Source organism: Lissotriton helveticus, chromosome 7, assembly GCF_964261635.1.
Source record: "Lissotriton helveticus chromosome 7, aLisHel1.1, whole genome shotgun sequence".
Lineage (NCBI taxonomy): Eukaryota > Metazoa > Chordata > Amphibia > Caudata > Salamandridae > Lissotriton > Lissotriton helveticus.
Window position 1 is genome coordinate 76288220 of NC_136068.1, and position 26471 is coordinate 76314690.

The 26471-nt window shown below is 46.4% G+C and overlaps 1 protein-coding gene across 1 annotated transcript in view; it reads left to right on the forward strand.

Annotated features, from left to right (window-relative positions):
• The first annotated feature begins 19466 nt into the window (after positions 1-19466).
• The window catches only part of LOC144766622 (protein mono-ADP-ribosyltransferase TIPARP-like), a 53522-nt gene continuing 46517 nt past the window's right edge, over positions 19467-26471 (forward strand). The window contains exons 1-2 of the mRNA XM_078650407.1: positions 19467-19637; positions 24825-25297. Of these exons, the coding sequence (XP_078506533.1) occupies positions 24834-25297 (464 nt within the window). The 5' untranslated portion in view covers positions 19467-19637; positions 24825-24833. The remainder of the gene's footprint in view (positions 19638-24824; positions 25298-26471) is intronic.

The following is a 26471-nucleotide window of genomic DNA, read 5'->3' on the forward strand; positions in this document are numbered from 1 at the left end:
TGTGGATGCTGGTCTCTCACCGTCGCTGGCCTGTCCGCTGCTGCTCGCGTGACAGCTCCTCCCCCGCGCCATGTCTGCCGGTCCTCTGACGCCACTCCTCGACGTGAGCACGCACGTCGCGGCCGGCGCTACTTTGGGGGACTATTTTTTTAATTAATTTTTTTGAATAATGTTTTTTTTTAAAGTTTATATAGCCTATAACCATCTACACACCCTGCCGATTTCTACGGTGTATCGGGTGTGTAGATTGGTGCAGTGGTTCCCGCGTTTACTTGCCTCACAGCCTGCAAGTTTCTCCTTTATTATAGTAGTATAGATATATATATATATATATATATATATATATATATATATATATATATATATATATATATATACACACACACACACACACGCTAACAATATGTATATGTTGTCCCTTATTCCCTTATACCTGTAAAGTAAAAGACGAAGACTAGAACACGGGGTTCCTTAGTTGACCCTGGTTAAGAGATTTTTAGAACTGTCTTCTTTCTGTAACACCTAATATAACAAAAAAGGGACATCACATATAACCTATGTAAGAATGATACTACGAGCTATAAATATTTCCGACTTCAAAGTACCTACCAAAAGAATCTACTGCCCAGCATCGCAGGGGAAGAGGAAGAATCACTGAATGTACTCCTCCCCTGTTAATGGCAAATAGAAGACATATGTCAAAGCTGTCTAAAACGTCACTAAACTTAGTGCCAGAGTCCACAGAAGCAGAAGAGAGATCCACAATACCCCTCTATGTAAACCAGCAAGGTATATTTCATCCACTATGCCAGGCCTCCACAGGGGGGAAGGGGGATGGGGATATAGAGAGAGACTGCATCGGAGCAGACAATGCCAACTTCTACTTAATCAGCCACACCTTTCTTTTCAATTTTCAACTGGGGCTGGATACTGGTGTAGCATTGAATCTGTAAATACAATAATATTCCGATTTTAATTTACTCCTCTTGAAACAACCTTATTAAACTCTCATTCATCCTATGGTCATTCACTCTACTTCACTCTCTACCAATATTCTGTTTTCTCTTTTTAGTTACCTAGAACTCCTGAGGAATTAGCTTCTCTCTGTGTTTCTTCTTGTCAACTCTTTTCAATAATAAATGGTGTAGTTCCAAAACAAAAACAAAGGCTTTTCAATTTATTTTGGTAAATTGTTCCCACAAACTTCTTACTTAAAAATACAAACTTCATGAAGGCTCCTTAGATGAAGCTGGTCTGAAAAATCTTGGCTCCCTTCACCTGATCCAACATGACTGAGATCAATGGTAACGGATACCTTTTTGTTATTGTAACCTTATTAACCTCTCTATAATCAATACATATTCTGAGTTTGTCATTTTTCTTTGCGACTAAAAACAAAGGCGATGAAACGTGTGCTTGAGACGGGCGACAAAACCTATTTGCAAGATATTTGTCCAAATATTCCTTTAAATAATGGTTCTTAGTCTCAGTAAGGGCATAGATCCTGCTACAGCAGAGGTCTTCAAACTTTTTGATGCCGAGACCCCCTTGTAAAACCTTTTTAGCCTTAAGGACGCCCTTCCTACAAATGTTTCTAGAAACTGATATTCACCATCATCAACAACTATCGACAACCATAAATGCGCCTGTTAGACCTCATCACATCCATCCATCCATCATTCATACACCCACACTTTCACACATCCATCCATCCACCATTTCATCCTTCCATTCATACATCCATCCTTCATCCATCCACCCTTTCATCCTTCCATCCATCCTTTACCCATTCACCCTTCCATACCTACATACATCCATCCATCCTTCATCCATCCACCCTTTCATCCTTACATCCAACTATACCCATCCACCCTTCCATCCACCCACACTTTCACACATCCATCCATCCATCCATCATCCATCCACCCTTTCATCCTTCCATCCATCCATCCAACCTTCATCCATCCACCCTTTTATCCTTCCATCCATCCATCCATCCTTCATCCATCCACCCTTTCATCCTTACATCCATCCTTTACCCATCCACCCTTCCATCCATCCATCCATCATTCATCCACCCACCCTTTCACACATCCATCCATCATTCATCCATGCAACCTTTTATCCGTCCATACATCCATCCTTCAATCATACATCCATCCTTCATCCAGCCACCCTTTCATCCATCCATACACTCATCATTCATCCACCCACCTTATCACATATCCATCCATCCATCCTTCATCCATCCACCCTTTCATCCTTACATCCATACATTCATCCTTCATCCATCCACCCTTTCATCCATCCATTCACCCATCATTCATCCACCCTTTCATCCTTACATCCATACATTCATCCTTCATCCATCCATCCACCCTTTCATCCATCCATTCACCCATCATTCATCCGCCCTTTCATCCTTACATCCATATATTCATCCTTCATCCATCCACCCTTTCATACATCCACCCATCATTCATCCACCCACCTTTTCACACATCCATCCATCCATCATGATCCATGCAACCTCTTATCCATCCGTACATCCATCCTTCATCCATCCAACCTTTCATCTATTCATTCACCCACCTTTTCTGTGCCTCTCTCCTGGGGGGTGGGGGAGTGGAGTCAGTATCTCTCTGCGTCTTCTTCTTCCTCTCTCATGGGAGGGCATCTCTGTGCCTCCCTGCTGGGGACGGGTGGGCGGACAAGCTGTAACAACATCTCACCTGAAGAACAGACTCGCAGGCACATTTCTCCTGCACAGGCACCAGGTCTGAGTGTTCGTGCTTTGTGCTTAACAGGCAGGACCCACAGCTCCAGGCGTGCAACGTCCATTGAACTCAAAGGGCTACAGCCTCCTCCCCCAGCCACCCTCCCCTGCCCCCATCCCTTCCCCTCCCCGTGTATGTGAGCCAGGCTTAAACACCTTCAGGGACACACACAAAGCCGCACCCCAGTACTTCACAGGTCTTTACAAGACCTTTTAGTTGTTAATGAGGCTTTGTTGTTTTTCACCCCTGCGCCGTGAGCACCCTCAATCAGCCCGACGCCACTAAGGCAAACTCACAATCTGCGGCCCCTTACCAGGACTCCTCGACCCCCCTGGGGGTCGCGCCCCACAGATTGAATACCCCTGTGCTACAGGGTAAGTTTGCTCCTGGTTCAAGGTCTATTTTACAATCATAAGATCGATGGGGGAAAGTTGGTCTGCTTCTTTTTAGTTGAAACCTAGGGCTAAATCTCGATATTCATCCGGAACTTCTTTTGTTTCAAGAGCACATTTGGTATTATATTGTTGTGCCATTATGGTGGCTTGAGAGTCTTGTTGACTTTGCCTTGGCTCATGGACGCAGTGTTCTAGACAATATTGTGAATTCATCTTAACTGTTCTTTTCTTCCAATCGATCATTGGATTATGCTCTGTCAACCAAGGTAATCCAAGAATTAATTGAAATTATGGTGCGTCGATGAGATTGAAGCAAATATTTTCACGATGGCCATCTTGCATATTTAACTCCATTAGTTCTGTTTCTTTGGTGACCAGCCCTGAGGTTAAGTTGGTACCATCAGCAGCTCTCAAATGTTCAAAATTCATCTTTTTAATTGCCGGTATTCCAATTTCCTTGGCATAATTGATATCGCTGATGTTTCCGGTGGCTCCTGAATCTATCATCACTGCCACTCCTGTAATCTCTCTCTTGCAAAATATGACGGTAACTGATATCACCAAGTGTGGAGCAGCAGACTGTAAAGTGTTGGCTATTAATTGTGGAATTGGAGTTGTCTTTTGTTCAGTTGCACCCATCAGAGCAACTCCTCTTACTGGTGGGTCTTCTCTTTTAACAGTGGATTGCTCTTGGGCTTTCTTGCACACTCTTTTACTAAAAGACCAGACTTTCCACGGTACATACAAAGATTCCCTGATTAACGTCTTCCTTTTCCTTCCTTGGTTAATGGTCCTCGAATGCTCCCAATCTGCATTGGTTCTTCTGTGGAGATTGGATCTGATGTTTTAACTGACTCAGTTCTGGCTCTATCAAACCGAGGGGGAAATGTACGAAAATCTTTTCTCTTCTCAATTCTGCACTCACTCAATCTTTCATCTATTTGCAGGGTCAGGTCAATTAGTTTAGAGACTTCAGTCAGTCGACCCGGAATTTGCGCCAAAGCATCTTTCAATTAATCTTTTAGCCCTCTATAAAAAATGGCTGATCTTTTTGACTCAGTCTCGACTGCGATCAAATCTCGGTTCCCTTGCTTTAAATCCAACAGTTTGTTGTCTGTGGCTTGGGTGGCTGCTCTTCTATCAAAAATGCGGAAAAACTCAATTTTGAACTTTTCAAAGTCGTACAATATGGAATCATTTCGACTAACCAATGGCATTGACCAAGCACCAGCACCACCACTCAGATATGACAATATGAACACTACCCAGGATTGGTCGTCAGAAAAAATTATATGACGGCAGAGAAAGTGGAGGGAACACTGGGTTAGGAATATCTGGGCCTTATGAGGATCCCCACTGAAGCGTTTTGGATGAGCTAAGGGAATAATTGGGGAGACTGCATGTATAACCTGAGTTGATAATTGTGTGGCCACTGGGGACGTTACTCTAATTCCTGGATTTGCTTCTTTATGAATAGATGAAGACCCAGCAGATAACAAATCTAACCTTTGAAACAAAAGTTGGGACTCTTGGTGCGATCTTTTAATTTCTTCCCTTATGTTTTTATTTTCCTCCATGGTAAGGTTTGATTGTTCTTGCATGTTCTAAAGTGCATGCCTGTTGTGCACACCCCAAAAAAACTAAAGAGGGCACTAGACTACAAAAAAAGAATTTCCTCATACCAAATTCCTGTCAGACGGAGGGCATAAGGAAGAAACTGCTCCCAAGAATTTTCGGTTGAAGTGCGCTGTTTCAACAGTGCACAAGTGCTTTGAGCTGCTTAGAGTGCCCGCGCCCCAAAGTATATTTGGTGTTGAAATGTCAACATCTTTATTGATCGCCAGATTAATCAACAGCGACTCTGCACTGTGACATGATTTCTAAGCATGGCTACGCACAATGCTGATTTTACTTTAATATATGTGGCTTGAGGTAGAGCATTTGTTAGTTTCATGTCTAGAATTGCGAGATCTGCACTTGACCTTTTTGTATACCCTCTTACCTTCTCTTTAATTATCACATCTTCTTTATTTTGAAAACCACCCTTTCCTTTCCTTTCCGGGAACATATTCATAATAATGTGTTGATATAATCCTATGTTCAGTGTGATTAAATAACACTGAACTTTTGAAACATCCTGCATCCTCCCTGAGACCCATACGGTGTATTTGTGTCAGAGTGCGGTATAGGCGGTGTAGATAGTTAAAATGTATAAGCCTTAGTCGGTAATTGGGTGACAAGAATTCTAACTGGGTGCAACAATACAGCCATTGATCCTCTGTGATGGTTAATTCTGCCTCAGCCTCCCACGCCTCCCGGGAAGTAGTGCGGGTGATTGGGGATTCTCTCTGTGTTGTGCTGTAGATTCGTGTGATGAGCTTGCGGGGCAAAGGGTTAGACAGTATGTTTTCTAGCGCATGCAACATGGGGGTTCATGTGGGAAGGTCTTGTATGCAGGGGCGGCTGGTGACATTTTACAGTGGTAAGGCGCAAACTGATTTTCAAGTGCGGGCCCCAGGCCACTCAGGCCGGCGGCGCCCCCCCCCACATACACAACACTCAAATGTATTCACACATGCATACACACACAAACACATCCATTCACAACACTCTCCACCAAACATTCATGCATACACGCACGCTCACACCAAACACTTTAAAATAAAAGAAAAACACACACTCTTACCTTGCTGCCGGTCCCGGTCCGCGCCACCTCTGGGCTCTGCTCCCCACACGTCACAGGCTCACAGCGCCCCTGGCCAATCCTGGTGCCAGGGGCACAGGTACCTTCTCGCCCGCAGCACGCCCATTAGGGCTCCTGATGGGCATGCGCAACGCCGCAAAAACACAAGTGCGCATGCGTGGGCACGGGTAAAAATTCACCCTCCGTCCCCACGCATGCGTACTTGTGTTGCCGCCTGTACAATCATGTCAATCAATCAACATGACGCCCGCCCGGCGGTCTGACGTCATGTTGATTCATTGACATGATTGTCATGAGGGAGCTGCGAGAGGCGTCGGGCAGGGGGGGCTACGCCCCCACGCCCCAATGGACGAACCGCGCCTGCTTGTATGTAGCTTTGCATGCAGCTCCCAGCTGAAAGTAAAGTAGCATGTCCGAGGCGGTCGGGGTTTGTGATTTGCACATGTCGTGTATCGTTAAAAATTCTCCGGCTGGAAAGAGGTCACTGCCTTTATGTAACTCATGTGCATTTCCCCTGAGCGATACAGCTTTATCCAGTAGAGGGCTAATCAGTGGATTGCCGCTCAGTGTGATAGATGGGGCGTATAGTACCTCCTGATGTGCTCTCTTAGCGATATTTTCCCAGGCCCAGCGTACGCTTTCAACTGTGTCAATTTCTTTCCTCTGGTATTTGTAGGGCTGGTAGACGGCTGTATTGAGTGGAAGTGGCGCAGCCCTGTCAATTTCAATCGCCACATGGGGCTGATAAGGGGTAGGATGTTGCCAAAAATGTGAAAATTGGGCCTGAGAGCTATACGCGTATAGCTCAAAATCAGGAGCGCCTAGACCTCCCTGCGTAAAAGGTAGGGTCAACACCCTCCATGAAACGCGGGGTTGTTTGCCAGCCCATATCAAATCCAAAATATTGGTGCGCAAGCGCTTGAAGAAATGCTGATTTAGCAGCATAGGGATATTCACAAACATATAAAGGAATTTGGGGAGGATTACCATCTTGACTATGGCTATTCGTCCCGTCAAGGACAGGGGGAGACCCCTCCATCTCGCTATCTTAATTTCCAGCCAGTCCATAACCCTGCCATCATTAGCCGTCCATAGGTCCTGCATCGTCCTACTTATACGAATGCCCAATTAGCACACCTCGCTGTCAACCCATTGGATCGGGAACTCCGAGGTAAATGGCATGGTTTCATCAGTCAATGGCAACATAGTCGATTTGGCCCAATTTATTTGAATTACTGTCAGCCCTCCATATCTGATGAATTCCCGCATTAGGATATCGAAGTTTTCACGGGGGTTGGTCAGGTAAAAGGTGACATCATCTGCGTACATTGAGACGAGGATGCCCCTCATGGTAAAGCCTATACTTTTGTCTGTATGATGTTGCCGAAGCTACGCCGCGAGCGGCTCAGTGCTCAGTGGCAATTGCGAATAGTAGGGGAGAGAGTGGGCATCCCTGCCGTGTGCCCCTTGTTATGGGGAAGGGTGGAGACACCTGGCCATTTACCCGGTCTCTGGCGAACGGATCTGTGTAGTGGACTTGAATTTGCTTGATGAAGAGTGGGCTGAACCCCATGTGAGAGAATAAAGTAAAGAGGAACTTCCACTCTAAAGAATCAAACGCTTTTGTGGCATCGAGTAGAGCTGCCACGGCCTGTACGTGGGGCGCCAAATAACGGAGTACCCCAAAAATGGGGCACAGGTTGTGGGCTGTGGAGCGGCCTGGTATAAAACCCGATTGGTCCGTTAGTGCAATTTGCGATAGCATAGGTTGTAACCTGTTCGCTATTAATTTTGCATATATCTTCGCGTCTAGATTGATAAGGGAGAGAGGGCGGTATGAATCAGCTCTGGTTGGATCCTTATCTGGCTTCAGGAGGGTGATAATGGTGGCTTTGCGTAATGTTGGCGGTAATTCCCCTGTCTCCACGGCTTCTAGATACATTTGCAGCAGCCTAGGTGTCAATATATCTACATACTCTTTGTAAAAGGCCGCCGTTAGACCATCTGCCCCAGGGGCTTTATCTCCCGGTATGGCGCCTATAACTTGTTTCACGTCCTCCACCGTAATGGGTAGCTCCATATATTTACGGGCCCCATCATTAAACCACGCCAGTCCGATTTCATCTAAATAATCGGCGAGATCTTCTTGCGACGGTGCTACACGAGAAGTATATAGCCCGGAATAGTAGTGAGGGAATTCCTTCAGTATGTCAGGAGGGGCCTGGAGCACCTCTCCCTCTGCAGTATGGATTTCAGAGATATAGTTAGCGCCTCTGGGCGCGCTTAGTTGGCTCGCCAGTGTCCTGCCGGGCCTTTCGCTTTCGCCATAACGCCGAGCTTGAGCATGTTTATGCATATAAGCAATCTCTCTCTCCGCCTCAGTTTGGAATTCGGTGAGTTTCGACCTAATGCTTGCTATCGTGTCTGGTGGTGGGCAGCTAATCTGTTGTCTCTCGAGGCCGCTAATTTCTCGTTCCAGACGTTCTAGCGTGTTGTGAATATTTCGCAGTACTCCTGTTTTCAGAGCGATACTATCTCTTCTTGTGACCGCCTTGAAAGCCTCCCAGAGAGTTCCGGGAGATTCCACCGAGCCCTCATTTAGTGCGAAGTATTCCTCAATCCGACTCCTAAGCTCCTCCCTGAATACCTGGTCTCGCAGGGCTCCCGAAGGGAACCGCCACGAAAAAGGTTGTATGTACGCTTGGGGAAGAGCAAGGACTATCTGTGCAGGGGCGTGATCAGACATGGTGCGAGAAAGGTGGACCGCGTCCACCACCCAGGCATGGAGATCGCTCGAAAGTAGCCAGTAGTCGAGTCTGGACCAGGCATTTCTATGGTGGGTTACGCATGTCCCCTCTCTGTCCGCAGGGTGTATTGCCCTCCAGGAGTCAACCAGATGAAGGTCCGTCATGATCTCCCTGAGGAGATCCGCTGACTGCGGGTGGTGCAGGCGGAAGGCTCCCTGTCGATCCAAATCAGTGGATAGGGTTACATTGAAATCTCCGCCCCAAAGTATCGCGATGTTCCCCAGCTTTTTGAGTTCATGCCATAAGCATTGGAAGAATTCTGGGCTGTCAGTGTTGGGGCCATATGTGTTTACTAGTGCTATGGGCGTGTTACAGAGTGCCCCCACTAGTATTATATACCTGCCTTCCTGGTCAGTTAATGTGTTGTACGTGCGCCAGTGCAAGCCCTTTCGCAGCAAAATAGCGACCCCTCTGGAATAATTAGAGTAATTGGCAGTGACGACCACCTCTCAGCGTCTATTCACTAGCGCAGCCGCTGCAGAGCCAATAAGGTGGGTCTCCTGTAAAAAGCAGATGTCTACCTTGTGTCTAGTGAGGTATGAGTGTATTAGTCTGGTCTTTCTGCGGTCATTGAGACCTCGCACGTTCCATGTTATACATTTTAAGGTGGTGGCGGTGCCTAGATTAGCCATCGCGGTCATTGGAGAAGCTGCAATAAGGAGCGATCAATGATGAATTCTGGATGGCTCCCTGGACATGTTCACACTTCGGCACTCCCAGGCAGCACCGCGACAGCATATGTCTACATAATTCAATCTCTGCATAGTACTTCTGGTATGACATCTGAACCCCGGACGACAACTTCTGCAACCAAAATAACCCTTCTGCCCTCCCATAAACACACCAACCCCCCAATCAGGTTGTGATCCACTACCACCCCCCACCCATACATATCCTCAAATCAAAAGATAAAACCCAACATGAGGAATCATCCTAGAGGGTACGTCGGGTTGCCGGCGACAACCCCTGCACTCATGGCAGGGTGGCCAAGCTGCTACAGGCGAACTGGCATAAACCCCCTGCCCGCTAGTAATATTGTCAAGCATTCGTATATGACAACCCCCGGCACCCAGAGTCTATCAAGGCACATCTATATACCACCGCATGGTGGTCGCCTTACCCCAAACTTGCTATCTACAGGCCTTCATCGACCCAGTACGTCCGCTGAGTTCGTTCATGCCAACCGTTGATGTTCAGTCTCAGTCGTTATCACTCAGTCTGTCCTGCGATTGGCCATCGTCCTGCGTCTGGAGCGAGTGTTGATCTTTAGCCAGTTGTTTTGCATATTTCAATGCGGCTTTGGCGTCTGTGAAAAACGTTGGCTTTCCCGGACTCTGCACTCTCAGCCTAGCCGGATATATTAGGGCGTATCTTGGTCCAATTTGCTGAAAGATTTTTTTAGCAGGGACGAATTCCCTTCTCGCCCCTGGATCTGTAAAGTGAAATCCGGGTATAGAGCGATCTCATTGCCTTTGTATTTCATATTACCTTTCTCCCGGGCAAGGCGTAATATCGCATCGCGGTCTCTATAATTCAAAACTCTGGCTAGGATTGGTCGCGCTGGTGCTCCAGGTTTAGGCCGCGGGCCTAGCGTTCTATGCGCTCACTCGATGAGGAACATGGATGAGAGACCGGGGCCAAACAGTTCCTTCATCATATCTTCCACAAAGAGTTCCATGTTCTAAATGTTCGTCGATTCCGCCACTCCTGTGATGCGTATATTATTCCTGCGCGAGCGCGCTTCCAAATCCTCATTCTTTTGACGTATGAGGTCTAGCACCTTGTCCATGCCTCTGATCTTTTTTTCTACCTCCGTCTGACCTTCTTCTGTCTCAGTTACCCTCGTCTCCAGGACACTCACCCGGCCTTCTTGTTTGTCCATACGCTGGGTGATTTTGTCCATCCGGTCAGCCAAGGCATCCATTTTGGTGTCTATGCCCTTCAAACCATTTTTGAGTTCCAGGAACATTGCCTTTACGTCATCCGCTGGGAGTTGGCTCGCCGCGCCCCCTCGTCTTGGCTATGTTCCCCATCTTCCGTCTCGGCGGGCTTGTTCCCTATTTTCCCCTTTGATGCGGGGCTGGCGCGTGTCAGGCTTCCCCATCGTTACTGTGTGTTAGTATTCACTGTTGAAGTTGGTCCCGCAGAGTAGGCCCTTGAGTCCTCCACCTACGCCAGCATGGGCTTCAAAATGTAGATTCAGCAGTATGTTGATGGTTCCAGACGGTACCACAAGGAGCTGCAGGTGGTCACCCCTGCACCTTGTATCCTCTATGACCAGCGGGGGTGGCAAGCTCGATTTCCGGCCACCTTGATCAGCTCCGCGATAGGGGGGGGGGGCAGATAGGCAGCAAAGTCTCTTGAGCTGTGTTTCATGTGCTGCGCCACGCCATTGTATATCCACTCCACTCCTCGGCAGCTATCGGCCACTGCAGCGTTTCTTCGGTCCCCCAGGGGCGGGGGTACGCATCAACAGTCTGTCACGCCGTGCCTTTCAAGATTCTCCAATTCTGAGGCGTGCTATGTGAGGGTGCGCACTTCCAATCAGATGCTGGATTGCTGCCTGCGCAATTAGCAGTGCTGTGTCCACAGCATAGTGGTCCGGCCTCTCCCCCCACCTCTGAGGCCGTCAGTAACTGTGTGGCCCCCGACCCCCTCCACGCGGGCTCTGCCAATAGATAGTATTGCTCACCTCCGCCGCCGGGCGCTGTTGTGGTCAGCCCCGCCACCGCGGGACAGGGAGCGCCCGGAGTGAGCCCACCTCCGCTCTCTACAAATCTGCTTCTCAGGCCTCCAGATCACTGCTCGTTCCTCCGGGGGTGTGTTTGGGGGAATCCTGCCTCGCCTCCGATGCCGCGGGTGGGCGCCGCACCTCTGTTTTCACGCTGAATGGCGGCTTGTGCAATTAGCTGCGCCGTGTCCGCGTAATGGCTGTCTGGTCGTGCCCCTAGGCCGTCGGTAGTTGTGCGGCCCCGGCCTTCTCCACGCCGGGCACCGCCAGTATACGGTTCCGCTTGCCTCCGCTGCCGAGGGATGGGGCAGTTATCCTCGCTGCCGCGAGGTAGGGAGCGCCCGCAGAGAGTTCTCCGTCTCGCTCACCAAACAGCTTCTTCTTCCACCGGGCATATGTATGCCTCCTCTGGGGGTGTGAGTGGTGGCCCTCGTCGTGCCCTCGTTACTGCGGTCGGGCACCACGGGCTACAGCGGCTCCACTCCCGGGCCCTCCTGTCTCTGCTCTAATGGTTTCGGAGGCCTCTCGTCCGTCTGGCCAGCCGCCACGCGAGGACCCGGCTCCAGACCCCCGGGCAGGCCTCCGTCGCGTCTCAGGGCCGTCCACTGTCACAGCGTCTCCCAGGCTGGGCAGCGCCACCAGATTTCGCCCGTGGGTGCCAGGGGGTGTCAGCCACAGATGCCCGAGCTTGGGGCCGTGCTCGGTCGCCTCTATGTCGGATTATTATCGGATTGAAATGCTTGGCCGGCGGAGCCGCTTTAGCAGTCGGCCATTCCGCTGCTCGGCCAAGCCACGCCCCCATTTAAAGTATATACTTTAGCAGGAGTTAGGGATTTTTATTTAGACGACCCTCCCCTTGTTCCTGCAAAATCCCCTTCTAAAACACTTTGAGAAAGGGTTGGCCAGTCACTAGAGAATTTTTTGGCAAACACAGGGGGGGTGTGAGGCCATCCTTATCATTTTTTTGTGAGAGACTGTAGGAACACCACAATAACCGGGCAGATACCGTGAACCACCCATGGTTGAGATCTGCCTCACGAAGTAAGGGTGGGAGGCCCCCAAGAAGGTAAGCCTCTAGGGCACATTTAGCTTTTTGTGTGTATGAGATACTTAATTATAAACAAAAGAATAACAGATATAACTTTGGTGTAAAAAAATTACAATTATACTCCTACCACAATATTTAGAATCTCATAAATATCTAATAATATACACAATAAAATGCTAGTAACATCTGTTAATAACTGTATACAACTGAAATAATAAAAACGTTATTGTGCTATGAAAATTTGGATTTTAACAATAAGTCCAAGGGAAAAGCTTTTGGTTTGAATACCTACCACCCACAGACAACCAATAGGTGGTGCAAACCTACGTTGAATTGCAGAGGTTCTTTTTTTTTCAAATTCTTTTTATTAAAATAAACAATCATGACAGGCTCCAAAAACAGATGCATACTGTGACAGCATAAGATAGTATGTGGACTCACAGAAGGCAAGATCACTTATAATACACTTCCAAACATTTCGGTCTGCATACAAATGCAAAAATACATGCATAGCGCTAGGAGGTCATGGAGTCGGACTGGCTTTCCAGTAGATTCCCCTTGTACATTCTCAATGCTTCCCATATTTTCTCCCACTTCTTGGGACATCCTCTACTTTTATATATCACTTTTTCAGCTCTTTGGCACCAGTCTAGATCTTTCTCCCAATCGTCCACTGATGGTAAAACATTGCTACCCCATAATCTCGCTATATTTCTTTTGGCAACCATGCTCACTAGTGCCAGCCAAATCTTTTCCCACTTGGGCCACGTAATGTCGCTCGTAACTCCTAAGATGTGCCATCTGGCCTCCAGTGGAACCGCAGTTCCAACCACTTCTGACATAATGTCTACCAATCTAGACCAGTATGTTCAGATCCTGGCGCAGTCCCACAAAATATGGAAGAAGGTTCCCACCTCCTCTCAGCCCCTCAGACAGTACTCCGTGGCAACGTATCCTATGAGGTATTGTGTCATGCGTGGGGTGTAGGAGCAATGCAGGATGCGCAGCTGGACAAGCCGAAACCGGGCACGGTTTGCCACCTCTTGGGGACTCTGTAAGGCCTCCCTCCAGTCGTCTTCCTCCAAGAACCCAACCTCGGACTCCCATTTTTCGCGTAGAGGCCCCAGGGGATCAGCTATATTATTAATTAGCTTTTTGTATGTGAGGGGAAATGGCTTTGTCTATCCTGGGATCGAGTAATAATCTATCTTCCAGTGGGGCATATTCTGGTAGTTGGTCCCCGTAGTGCATGTGTTGGTACAGAGAATGTCTGAGCTGCTGGTAGTGAAGGAACTCCCCCTTTCCCATTTGGAATTCTGTCTGCAGGGTAGTAAACTCTAGCATTCCCTCTTTTTTCCAGACATCGGCCAATACGTCAATACCAATTAAGCCCCACTTGCGAAGGCCCTTCAATTTAGCAACCTCTTGCAGATAATTTCCAGCCCATATCGGGGTTTGTGTCGTAAGCTTCGCTTCCCAACCCAGCAGTTTAGTCGCCTTCTTCCATATCTCCACCACTGTGGCAGTTTGAGGTGGAAAAGGCTGACTGCGTCTACCCTTGTGGTAAAGGGCGGCAAGGTAGGTATCCCCCCCCAAGTACCATGCGGCCCACTCTATACGCCGGTTCATCCATCGGAGAAAACACCCACCCATTGATGTTGATTAACTGTGCCGCCCAATAGTAGAGCCTGATGTCGGGGACAGCGAGCCCCCCTTCGTACGTCCCCCGCTGAAGCTTCCTCAGCGCAATTCTCGGGCACCCCCCTCCCCATAGAAGTGTGCGTTGCTCTGATTCGATCGCCCGGAAAATCTTCTCCGTAACTGAGAAGGGAACGTTTTGCAGAATATAGAGCAATTGAGGGAGGGCCATCATTTTAAAGAGGACGGCGCGTCCCATCAAGGAGACCGGAAGAGTTATCCAATGCTCAACATCTCCTCGTAGCCTCTCCAGTTGAGCGTATACATTCAATCGCATGAACTCCTCTTCCGATTTCGTAATCCAGATTCAAGTAGCGAAAGGTCTCTTTCCAGACCAGCCCCCGACATTCCGCGGATAAGTTCAGCGGAGGTCCTACCAACAAATGACCTAGGGACTTGTCCCAGTTAATGCGATATCCTGAGTACTCGCCAAACGTGCGTAGGATATGCATGATTCTATGGATAGAGTCGAACGGCTTTTGGACATAGAGTAGGACATCATCAGCGTATAAAGATATAACCTCTTCCCAGCTGCCCCCCGAATTGCAGAGGTTCTTAGGATGGATGATTTGCCAAAAGACATAGTCGCCAAGTGCCTTATGTTTCTGTGATGCGGCTCAGAGTAATTACCAGTGGCTGAGATTAATTTTAATTCAAGCTTTCCTTCCATCATTTTTTGTATACTTCAGTTCAATGCTCTAAGTGAGATGGTTATGTGCAGACATGGGTCTCATGCTCCACGCTGTACCAACCAGCCTCTGGTTGCTTGTGTTCCTGTTCCTGGGTTAAGTGGCCTGCCAGGTTGGGCTGGTCTGTTCCCATTGGAGTAGGGCCAAGGCTGGTTTGTATATGGCTGGGTCCAAACTGAGGTGACATGGCGGGCAAGACCACAATGTACTGGGAAGTGGCCCGAGTAATTACCAGTGCTGAGATTAATTCAAGCATTCCACCAATCGTATTTTTTATTTGTATTCTTCCGTACATGTCTGGCAGCCAATCAATGAGATGCAAACAAGCAAACAGCTTAAAGCCATAAAATAAAGTTGGTACATACTTCTGTAATACCCCTTGAGAAAGGCAACTCAAGGCAATGTTGGCATGTTTTACACTTATCCTGATGTCAAAGTCTTACAGTCAACATTGGCTGCTCCAATTCATCCCAAAAATAATGTTGCACCAGTGATGAAAAGATGTGTGGAAAGCATTACTGTGGGTTGCCCTGCAGGGCTGGGTTTTGTTTGTCCCCACGCTCCACTGGATGAGAGGTTTATGTCCTAAGTCATGTGGGCTAAGAAAATACAAGTCTGTACTCGTGGGTGTGGTCTTTTAGGGAGAACCCCCCTCTGAGGACGAGTAAGCAACTATACCAACATGTGACCTCAACTTATTTCTAGGCCATGCCACATGTACAGGGCAGGAACACGGGCTCAACAGCCCGCGCAACACTACACCAAACTGGGAAAACAACGTTCATACATGTTTTCTCAAACAAGGTAAAAAAAAGGATAATAGTTCAGAGAATGGATTCAGCGAAGTGTCTGGGAACATCGGAATATAACAATGTTAGATCACGCCCTACTAGTTGCAGGCATTGGAGAAGCAGAACATTTTGTGGAGACCCTAAAGAAAACGTGAAAGGTTTGTGTGAGCCAAGGATGGGAACTTAATGGACTGGTACAGCTCCTCAGAGAGTACAGGAACACCCAGTACTCCGACATGCTGTCGGTGGGGCCTTTGTTACTGGACTGACCTCATGGACGGACTACAATTTGTCATTCCAGCTATGCTGATGTGACTCCCTAACCATCTTGAGGGGAGAAAGACATTAAGGGCCAGATGTACGACCGATTTTAGTGCTCGCACATGGAAAATTGGGCCATGGTTGTAGTATGTACAAACCGGCTGCGGCTCCTCCGCTATGGCGGAGGAGTGGCACCCCCTGCCGGCAGCGTTAACATTTTTTTTTCAGGATAATAAACCCTAGGTTTATTATCGTTTTATTTTGTTTCCAAGATGAGTCTTGGGGGCGGGATTAGGGGGATGATAGGCAGAAATGGTAGTGGTGGGCACTGCTATCAGTGAGCATGACGGTTTGGCCTGCTGTCTCAGGCTGGCCAAACCGTCATGTGCACTGAAGCTCTCTCCAACCCAGCATGAGTTGCTGGGTTGGAGACAGCAAAGCACAGGCTCCCAGTCTCCCTGGGAGTGCAAATTCTTGGTGAACAGGCCCAGGGCCGGACTGGGAACCGAAACCGGCCCTGGCAAAGTGCTCGGCCGCCCCCCCCCCTCCCCCCAGGAGGTTGGGGGGTGCGACCGTGCTCTTTGCTAGGGCCGGTTTTCGGCCGATTTTGTTACAGTGCCGTTTTTGCAGCTATGCTGCAAAAAACGACCCTGTAACAAAACCGGCCCCCTGGGGCCCAAAACCGGCCCCCACCCTCGCAGCCGACCGGGGGATTGCCCGGTGCCTGCAACGGCCAGTCCGGGCCTGAACAGGCCAATCTTGAAGCTGCTCTCATGTATGAGAACAGCATCAGGATTTGTCGCAGGGGAGGCTGAGAGCCTGTACCTGCAGTGGAGCCATGAGAGGAAGAGAAGACCGGCGATGCGGCGGGCTGCAGGTAAGTTCTTTATTTTTTCCCCTTTTTGTTGTTTTTGCTGTTATTGTCACCCTCTCCCCCATCCCACTCCTCTTCTCCAAAGCCGGTTGCTACTGGTACAGACCCTATTATGGGAATCGGTAACCTATTACTGAATCGCAAAATAGGGTTTGTGAGTCGCTATTAGGAAGGGGCACGCCAAGGGCGTCCCTTCCTGATAACGAGTTGCACTGGTATGTAAGATTGTTTTGCAACTGCAAATGCAGTCGCAAAACAATCACATTTACCACCTGCTTCAAGTAGGTGGTAAGCCAGTCGCAAACTGGAAGGGGTTCCCATGGGATCCCTTCTCCTTTGTGAATGTATATGAAAATATTTTTTAAGAGCCTGCCATAAAAAAATTACGCAAAATCTTTTCATTTTTTTTCTTTTAAACGCATCCCGTTTTCCTTTAAGGAAAACGGGCTGCATTTGAAAAAAAACGTTGCATTATTTAAAAAAGCAATCATAGACATGGTGGTCTGCTTTCCCCAGGAGGCTACCATCCCTGTGATTGTAGCCCATTCCCAATGGAACGTAGTAGCGGCTACTTCTGTCTGGTGGTCGTGAGGCGGTAAGGCGGTATCGGGAAAGGCATAATGTAAAAATAAAAAATTAACATACATTCTTTGCCGCTGCCGCAAGACTCTCCTCAGTCCTTGCAGAGCACCGGAAGCACCCAGTCTCTCAGACTCTCCCTGCCAATTACGATGCTGCAGGAGCAGTGTTGTGATTGGTCTGAGCCACTGAAACGGCAGCTCGGGCAGTAACTGGGAGGCTGGGCATGGTCTCCACTGGGCAGTGTAACACAGCCCAGTGGAGAACATGCCAAGTGTGCATGACTGGACGGCCTCAGAGAGTCGACCAAGTCGTCATGCGCACTTAGGGAGGGAGTGCAAACCACTTCTGCACCATCTGACGGTGGAGAGCCTAGCCCCACCCTGCCCGTTCTGGCTGGAGTCAGAGTCTCGCTAAGAAAAATTTAATTATAATACCTTCTATTATCATTTTATGTTTATTTTGCTTTACTCAACAAGCAGTGGGGCGACGCTCCTCTGTCTTAGCGGAGGACCCGCCACTGGAGGCAGGCCATTTGCTTACGAATTGGGAATCGCTAAATGTGTCTGAGACACATTAGTACATTACGTTTTGCGAGTCGCAAATGGCAAGTCGCAAAAAATCGCAATTTGCGACTAGCAAAACGAAATGTTCATACATCTGGCCCAAAAAGTCAGGAAGCAAAGGGCAGCCTGAAAATCTATCATTTGTTTTCATCTTGTCTTAGTATTGGCAAAATACCGACACTCGTGGAGCAAGGAAGCTTCACTAAAAAGTGATATTATAAAAATAAGGTGATAAAATGGAAAAGAGTAGCCATGTCATTCTCTTATTATAGAGAACTAGCGATGTCACAGCTAGAATTAAATAATAAAAATGTTACACAGGCGTACTTCCTTTATGTAATAATGTTGTTCATTTGCATACATCAGAGAAATTGGTTATTGGTGTTATAAAAACCAGTGGGTACTGGTCATCGCTGTGGCACTAATAGTCTCGTAAGGGCAAGAGTTGCCGAGCCTGGCACACTGTGTGCAAACATGGCTGCAGGCTATGTACACTGATTTCTACAATATTTCCCTGCATGCCCTTGTACCTGCTTTGATTGGAATAAATGCGACAGGCCTCTACACGAGGCACATGAGCCGTGTACACGACAGGCCTCTCTCTGGAAGGATTTTTGGAGAAGGTCTCCGTCTATACCCACGACCTGGACCCGCCATTTTGTTTGACCTTTGTTCCGTCCCTTCTTCCCTCCCGACTCCCCCTGATGACCCTCAATTGTTTCTCTCTTTTTGCTGGACTGCCTTAAATAAATATATATATATATATATATATATATATATACTTGAGGATGAAGGATCACAAGAAAACAACAGCCAGCCATATATATATATATATATATATATATATATATATATATATATATATATATATATATATATATATATATATATATATATATATATATATATATATGTATATATGTGTTATATAATTGTCCAAGCCTAATCGCTGTTAAATTGTAAACCTGTGTGAACTTACTATTTGTATATTTAGAACTCTAACCACTAGTATATGTAGCAGACCTTTGTACTTACTACCATTCCTATGTGATTCTAGAGTTTATCTGTTTGTAACTCTCCCTTGAGTGTCTTTACAACTTGTACATGTGCAATTTTTTCCTGTTTATATCTCTTCCTTAAGTGACTTTTCACCTTGTACATTTGCAATTTATTTACTTTTTTTTCCTGTTTGTATCTCTTATGTAACTCATGTAATCCATAGTCCTTATGTAACGCAACTGGTTCTTTTGTAAAGCGCTCTGACACCTTCGGGTAATGTTCGCGCTATACAAAATCGCTTAAATAAAAAAATAAAAATAATAAAGATCACAGTTGTTTTGCTAGACCTGTTAATATTGTTTTACTTTCTTCTCCCCCTCCATTTCAAACGACGCAGATACCGCCCTCTGCCGCCTTGAAAGATGCTACCATGCTGTGCCATTGGGCCTTATGACCTGCACGTACTCACAGCGCCCTGCAGGGGGCGCCGTGACGCACTCTGACCCTGGTGTCGCTCCGCCCACGAAAGGTAAACAGAACCGATGAACCGAAAGTGAAAGTGAAGGATACAGTGTGACGCCACAGGCCTGGAAACTGGAAAGCGGTGCTTGAGGCGGAGCAGCTGGTTTGGGTGGGTTTCGAGCCTTGAGAAATTACATTTTGGAAAGTCCGGCAAAAAAGAAAAAAAACAAGAAACTTAATTGACAAATTACTGAAGGTGAGCGTTAAGAAGAGAGGGCGACATGCAGTGTCCAGGGAAAGGTCGTGGAAAAGGCCCTGGTGGGCGGGGCCTTCTTGAGTATGATGGGGATTTATTTTATTTCATGGCACAAAAATCCATGATGTTCATTTAGCGAAAACAATTTGTTAAAGTCATGAGTGTTAATATTTGTTATATTTTGTCTTTTATCACGCATACAATGGTCGTAATTGTTATTCCAAAACGGTTGTAATCATTAGATTTAGACATTTTTTATCTCTGAAACATTTCCAGTCGTCGGCTGCCGCATGTTTATTTATTACCGTTTTCGTTTTTTTGTTTTTTTTTGCAGTTTTATATTGCAGGAACTAGGCCGAAGGGCATTCGAGCCCTGTACATGAGCACCAGAGTGCATGACACACACCGTGTGAGATTTATTTTATGGGCAGTGGGAGAGGGCACGTCTTGACCAGAATCACAGGATGTTGAGCCGGAGCCGAGACTCGAACCCGCATTCCCAGTTCCAAATTTGGATGTTAAGACACATCTCTTTAGTTATGATTAGGGCTCCCGGTTTTATGGTATTTATTTTTTTAACATTTCCATGTGTATTTATCCATATATCGTTTTGGGCCATTTTTCTGTATTTAACCATATTTATTTTGCGTGTAAATGAAGTTGAAAAACTGTACATTTCCATATTTAATTCAGCTGATAGACGCACACTCATACTTTGATGTCCGTTGGGTTTTAACTATTTAAGCTGTCAAATATTACATAACAACACACCCACAGGTAAATACTAGCATTATACTATAAATGTATACATATGCCATTATTTAAATACATGTCGTCCTGTTTTTTTAATTTCCCACGCTGTTCATATGCTCAGCTGGCTGCTGGCCTATAAATCCTCAAAGACAGCATGCAGAGTCACTTAAACGGAGCACAATTTTCTGTATTTATCCACTTTTAAAAATAATTGCAGACATAAAACACATTCTGCTAGATTCATCAAAGACCCGTTTTGCGAGTCTTTAATAGCGATTCATAAGGAATCGCTATTAAGGACTTGCAAAACGGGATTCATGTAGGAATTGCAAAAAATATTGCGATTCCTACATGTTCCTTATTTGCGATTAGCAAATTGCTAATCGCAAATAAGGACTAACTCCCCATGCTTTCCATTGGGCTACAGACCCATAGGAATGAATGGGGAGTTATTCCTTATTTGCGATTAGCAATTTGCTAATCGCAAATAAGGATGCGATTTCAAGGGTGCAGGGGTGTCCAAAGGGCACCCTGTTGCACCCCTGAAATGTGAATTTACACTGATGTTGTGCACACACATGTCCAAAGGACATGTGTGCGTGTAACATGCAACTTAGAAAAATGCATTTAAATGCATTTTTCTAAGTTTTCGCTATTTACCACGAGGTTTGACTTCGTGGTAAATAGCGGTCCTAAATTGCGAATTCGCAATTTTTAACTGTTTCATGAATAGCATTTAAGGAATCTCTAATAGAGATTCCTTAAATGCTAATCCTCGCAAATTTGCGAATTCTTTATTAGCGATTTTTGCATTTGGGATGATGAATCCCAAATGCAAAAATTGCACTCGCAAAGGGCCAGATTCTCAGAATCTGGCCCTTTTGCGATCGCATTTCGCTTGATGAATCTGGCTGATTGTTTTCTGTCTGTATTTACCTGTAAAAACAGAAAACAGGCCCCCACATGCATCAATCTAGGATTTTGCATTTCTTAAATAGCGAAAATTAAGGAATCGCTATTTAGGAAATGCAAAATCCTATGCATCAAGAAATCCTAAAAGTTTTTAGGATTTCTTAATTTTCGGAAATTGCGATTCCTTAATTGCGAATCGCAATTAAGGAATGGCATTACATTGATTCCTATGGGCCTAGAGGCCCATAGGAATCAATGCCGTTTTGCATTTTTTTTTTTTGCACTCGCAATTTTTTGATGCATTGCAAGGGTGCAGAGGGGGGTCCAAAGGACCCCCCCCTGCACCCCTGAAATGTATTTTCAAGTGCATGTTTCACACACACATGTCCTAAGGACATGTGTGTCTGTAACATGCAAGTTTAAAAAATGCATTTTTTTGCTTTTTTAAACATTTTCGCAAATTAACACAAGGGTCAACCTCGTGTTAATTTGCACTTCCAATTTCAAAATTCGCTATTTTTTACAAATTGATGCATTGCATTTAAGGAATCGCACAAATGCGATTCCTTAATTGCATTTGCATTTTTAAGAAATGCAAAAAATAGCGAATTGTTTCATGCATCCCAAAAACGTATTTAGGAAGTGCAAACGGCCGAATTTACCGATTCGCACCGTTTGCACTTCCTAAATAGGTTGATGCATGTGGGGGAGGGAGCCTTAGTTATGATTAAACTGATGTGTGCCCCATGGCACATCACAAGCATTTATTGGCTTAATATTCGATGAGCAGTGTCCTCTGATGGGCAGGATGGATGTTTGAGGGCCCCTTCGTGGGAAATCTGTTTTGGCGTCTCATGCCAGAGATTTCCATGCCATTGGAGCCATGATGGGCACCCTTTGGCGTCCGATGGGTATTCCATGGCACAGCTGCTAATGAGCAATGCAAAGGACATTTAATTGGCTAGCTCAGAGCTCTGTACATACTATTTTATATAGGTTATTCCAGAGAATAAATGCTTTAAATGGACATGTACTAAGTGCACTTTTAAAATTTGGAATTGAGTGTATCATCACTTCTTGGCACTGGGTGCAGTACTTTTAATCAGTGAGTATCAGTACTTCTCAGGACTGGTCTAATACCTTTCATTGGGGAGTACCAACACTTCTCAATAGCAAACATGTTCTCTTGGAAAGTGAGTACCTGCACTTCTCTGTTAACTTTCCAAGGACTGCAGAGGAGCACAGCTGTAGGCCCTTTCATTTTTGTTTAGTTTTTTAAACAGCACTAGTTTGTGGCCTTATGGCAGCTTCAGGGCGCTCTGCAACACAGTTAACTGGCTGAAACAAATAAACAAAGTTGAACCCTGCGACACAGAGCAGGGCGGGCATCTTACATGTAGACCTGTGAAGTGGGAGATGCAGCTTTCTCCTTGATGGCCATGAATAGTTGCAAGTGACCCTGACAGGCCCCCAATGGTCACAGCTCCCCAGGTTCTTTATGTAAGTGACATGAAACTAGAGGGGCATTCAGATGAGAATGATGTCATGAGTGTATATGCCAAGCCTGGCAACCTGACCAGTTCACACATGCTGCAAGCAGCACTGGGCTTTGGCCACTTGCGTGGATTGAGGTTGTCTTAGGCTTGACGTGGGCTCCTATGAGAGTCACATGCCCCAACACTTTGAGACTTTTTACACCTTCTATTGAAAGAGGACCTCTGGTTGACCTTTCAAGTATACAGCTGATCTATCATCTTATAGAGAGATATGTAGAGGGGGGTCATTAAGGCCATGGCAAGAGAAGGCTACTGACTTACACTCTCATGGGTGAAGACCTTACACCCTCTTTAGTGATCTCCACCTGTCGGCGGGCATCTACAAGCCTCAAGGACAACTGCTACCGAGGAGAATCCTCCAAAGGCTAAAAAGTTTGTGTGGCTGTCGCCATCTTTGCTACGCTCAGTGGGCAGACTTTTATGCTTTTAAATTGCCCAAAACAAAAAAACACAGTGGCCTCTTATGCAGAGGGACTTTAATCCTTACCTATGTCTGCTATAGATAAATTGCCCTGCCAAGGACTGCTATGCTTGCTAGGCAGACTAGGGCAAAGAATCTAGTGACAGTTGCCCCATTTTGTGTATATATTTCACTATAATCTGGCAGCCCAGGGACAGATATGTCAGAAGGTAACTAAATTTGCATCCAGGCTCAGGTTGTCAAAATAAATGTTTCCGAAATGGCCCATTTCTCTAGGAAGATATCTTGTGTAATTCTACCACTGTCTCCATGCTTTAACATTTGCTTGTCTAACCGGTCCTAACACACCTCGTTTTATGGAGTGCATCATAGTATTTATTTAATGCAACTCTTTTTTTTAACCTAGTATGCTCAAAAGCCTGTGACAGGTAAAAATGTTTTAGTAAACGTGAAAGCGCGTAAGTAAGGGGGTCATTTATAGGAGGGCGGTATCAGGACATCTGCCAAAAATAATCAAATGGTCCACGACCCTCCCTCTGGCTCCCTCATCTCATTTGGAGTTGAGGGAACTGCTTTGTTGTAGTAGTAGAACATTAGCAACCTCTGCCCTCGGAAACCCTCCTATGGGGCCACCTTCCTGGTGACCAATCACTCTGTAACCTCAAAAAGCTTGCCATATTTAGGGTGAGACGTCTGATTCTGTGTTTTCCATCCGGCGACCCAGGCTGTAACCACAAAGCTCAATTGATGATGGCCTAAGTGATAAAGGTGAGTCTCTGTATTGGTACTGTTCTAGAAGAACCACCATCCATAGTTAGAGCTCTCGCTCAATCAAACTTGTGGTTCTTCGACCTCTTAGAGGTAGGGGAACCGCCTGTATCCTGTAGCAGTGCCGCTGCTGGTTCTGCTTTTGGAAACCTTTGACAGGAGGCTCATACGTCACAGGGACGGCAGGCAGAGCGTGGCCTACAGAAGGCCCAAGCTATTTAGGGTGGACCATCTGATGTTCGTTTATCATGCATGGGTCCACCATGCCAAGTAGAGAAAAGCAGATATGTACTAAAGAAGTATGGAGAAAACACTCTGAAGCAGTGACATCTGTTTTTCACACTTTAGTAACTAACTCAATGCTTTTAGGGTCCAATTCAGAGAAAGCTTCCGCAGTTGTGGCGGACGCTCCACAGTCATGGCGTGGTCTCTGAAATGAGAAACTGCAGAGCGGCGACCCCGCCACCACTGCCGAGATCCCGCTATGACTACTGAGAGCCCGACACAACAGCAGAGATCCCGCCATGACTACAGCGGAGGCTCTTTGTGAATTGGACCACTGGTGTTTATCTCTGAAATATAAAAACAAAAAGGCCAAGTAGGTGCATCACATAGCGTTCCACCCAGCATGCATTTTTGCCAAAAGTGCTCCTGCTAATCCATTGGAGAACTCTAGCTTATGTAAAACTTTACATCATCCCATAAGACTTTGGATCTGAGAAAATATGATGACAATCCATTCTGTTGTCTAGTTTATGCTTTTTCTTTCTGCTGCAGGAATCCACTATGAGTAAGTCGGCTGACTGTCAGCAGCAGGCCAACAGCCACCCAGACCATCAGCAGGTGCCTACTCGGCAAATCAAGAGACGCGTCCAACCGAACCGAGGAGCTAAGAAGTTAAAATGCCACCTCTGCCAGCCACATGACCACCTGGCAGATGGCTGTGATCAGTCAGAGTTTGAGATGGCAGCTGACGATCTCACTTTGCCCTCAACAGAGCCAGAAAGTGACACCTCACAAGATGTCTTCTACACCCATGAGGCGGATCCGGTCTTGATCTGTGATCGCTTCCTTCTTGGAAAGTGCCGCTCAGGACTTAAGTGCACTAGGCATCATACCCCTGGTCCGTACTACTGGCAGCTGAGAGTGCAGACAACTAAGATGTGGATCCCGCTTGGCCCAAAGGCACAGGAGCAGCTTGAGCGCAACTACTGCAATGCCAACACTGATCGTGTCACACTCGAAGACAGGTGGGTTGATCTAGAGGGGGGATGCTGCCAGCAACATGTACTTTACGGTATGGAATAAGGGTGCTGTCGGGGTGGGGGGCATTATGTCCACCAATCTCTGCAGTATGTGCGGTATGGATTGGTTAAGAGGCAGGGGATACGACAAGGTGCCCACAGCGCCTTTCTCAACTGTTTGTCCTTGTAGCATTTGCATTAGGGATTGATGCTTGTTGTCTATTCAGCTGGGTGGGTGAGCACACCTCTAGCCGTTTCTTTTTTACCTTTTCAGGGACTCCTAAACTTTCATGCTTTTTCAATGCCCTCAAAACTTATTTCTGCCTTGGAGTTTAAGAGATTTTAAAATAGGGAACAGACCACCGAGGGGAATTCAAAAGAAATGCACATGTACAGAATAGAGAAATTCGATGCTTAATGTGGTCCCAGGCTGGTATGCAACCATTCAGAATCTTAGGGGTGTCAAGCAGATCTTTACTACAAGATGTCAATTCTATGATCCAGTACGTAATGTTACCAGATCTTTGTGCTGCCATGGGTGGTGCAGGGATAATTAATGCACTAATAGAAGTGAAATGTTGCTCCCATCTGCCTTACATTCCGACCATATTTGATGCTTCTATGTCAATTAGTGGCCCTGGACACCATCTACAATCTTGGATGGGGGGGGGGGGGGGCATTTTGTCAGCCTGCTTTGATTTTTATTGTTTTCATCTGCAAAATTGCTTCCATACATTTTCCTGGTAAACTTTAGGTGTCCGGGCTTTGTACGTTGCACTCTGACCATTGTTCTTTGTTAGTAATTGTGCTAAATACAATACATTTTATGTAGAATATCATGTATATCAACGATGTGTGCCTCAGTCTTGATTTGTTGCATGCCAGCATGAAACCAAATGACGACAGTTGTAATATAAGTAGTAGTTGCGTTGTTTGCAGACCACTGAGTGACCCTTAGTTGGGAGGCTGAGAAAAAAACTAACATCTTTGATCACTAAGGGAGCATGAGCTTATCTCGTATGGGTGTAGTCGTGTCCGGAGCTATTGCGAGTGCTTGGAATGATGTGATTGTTGTGTTCTTGTGGGCTGTTGCTTGTGTGAGTAGTTTTGCAAGGTTTGGCAGTTTCAGATAGCCAGACCATCTGCTAGAGAGGGGAAACAGCGTTTATAACGATGCTGT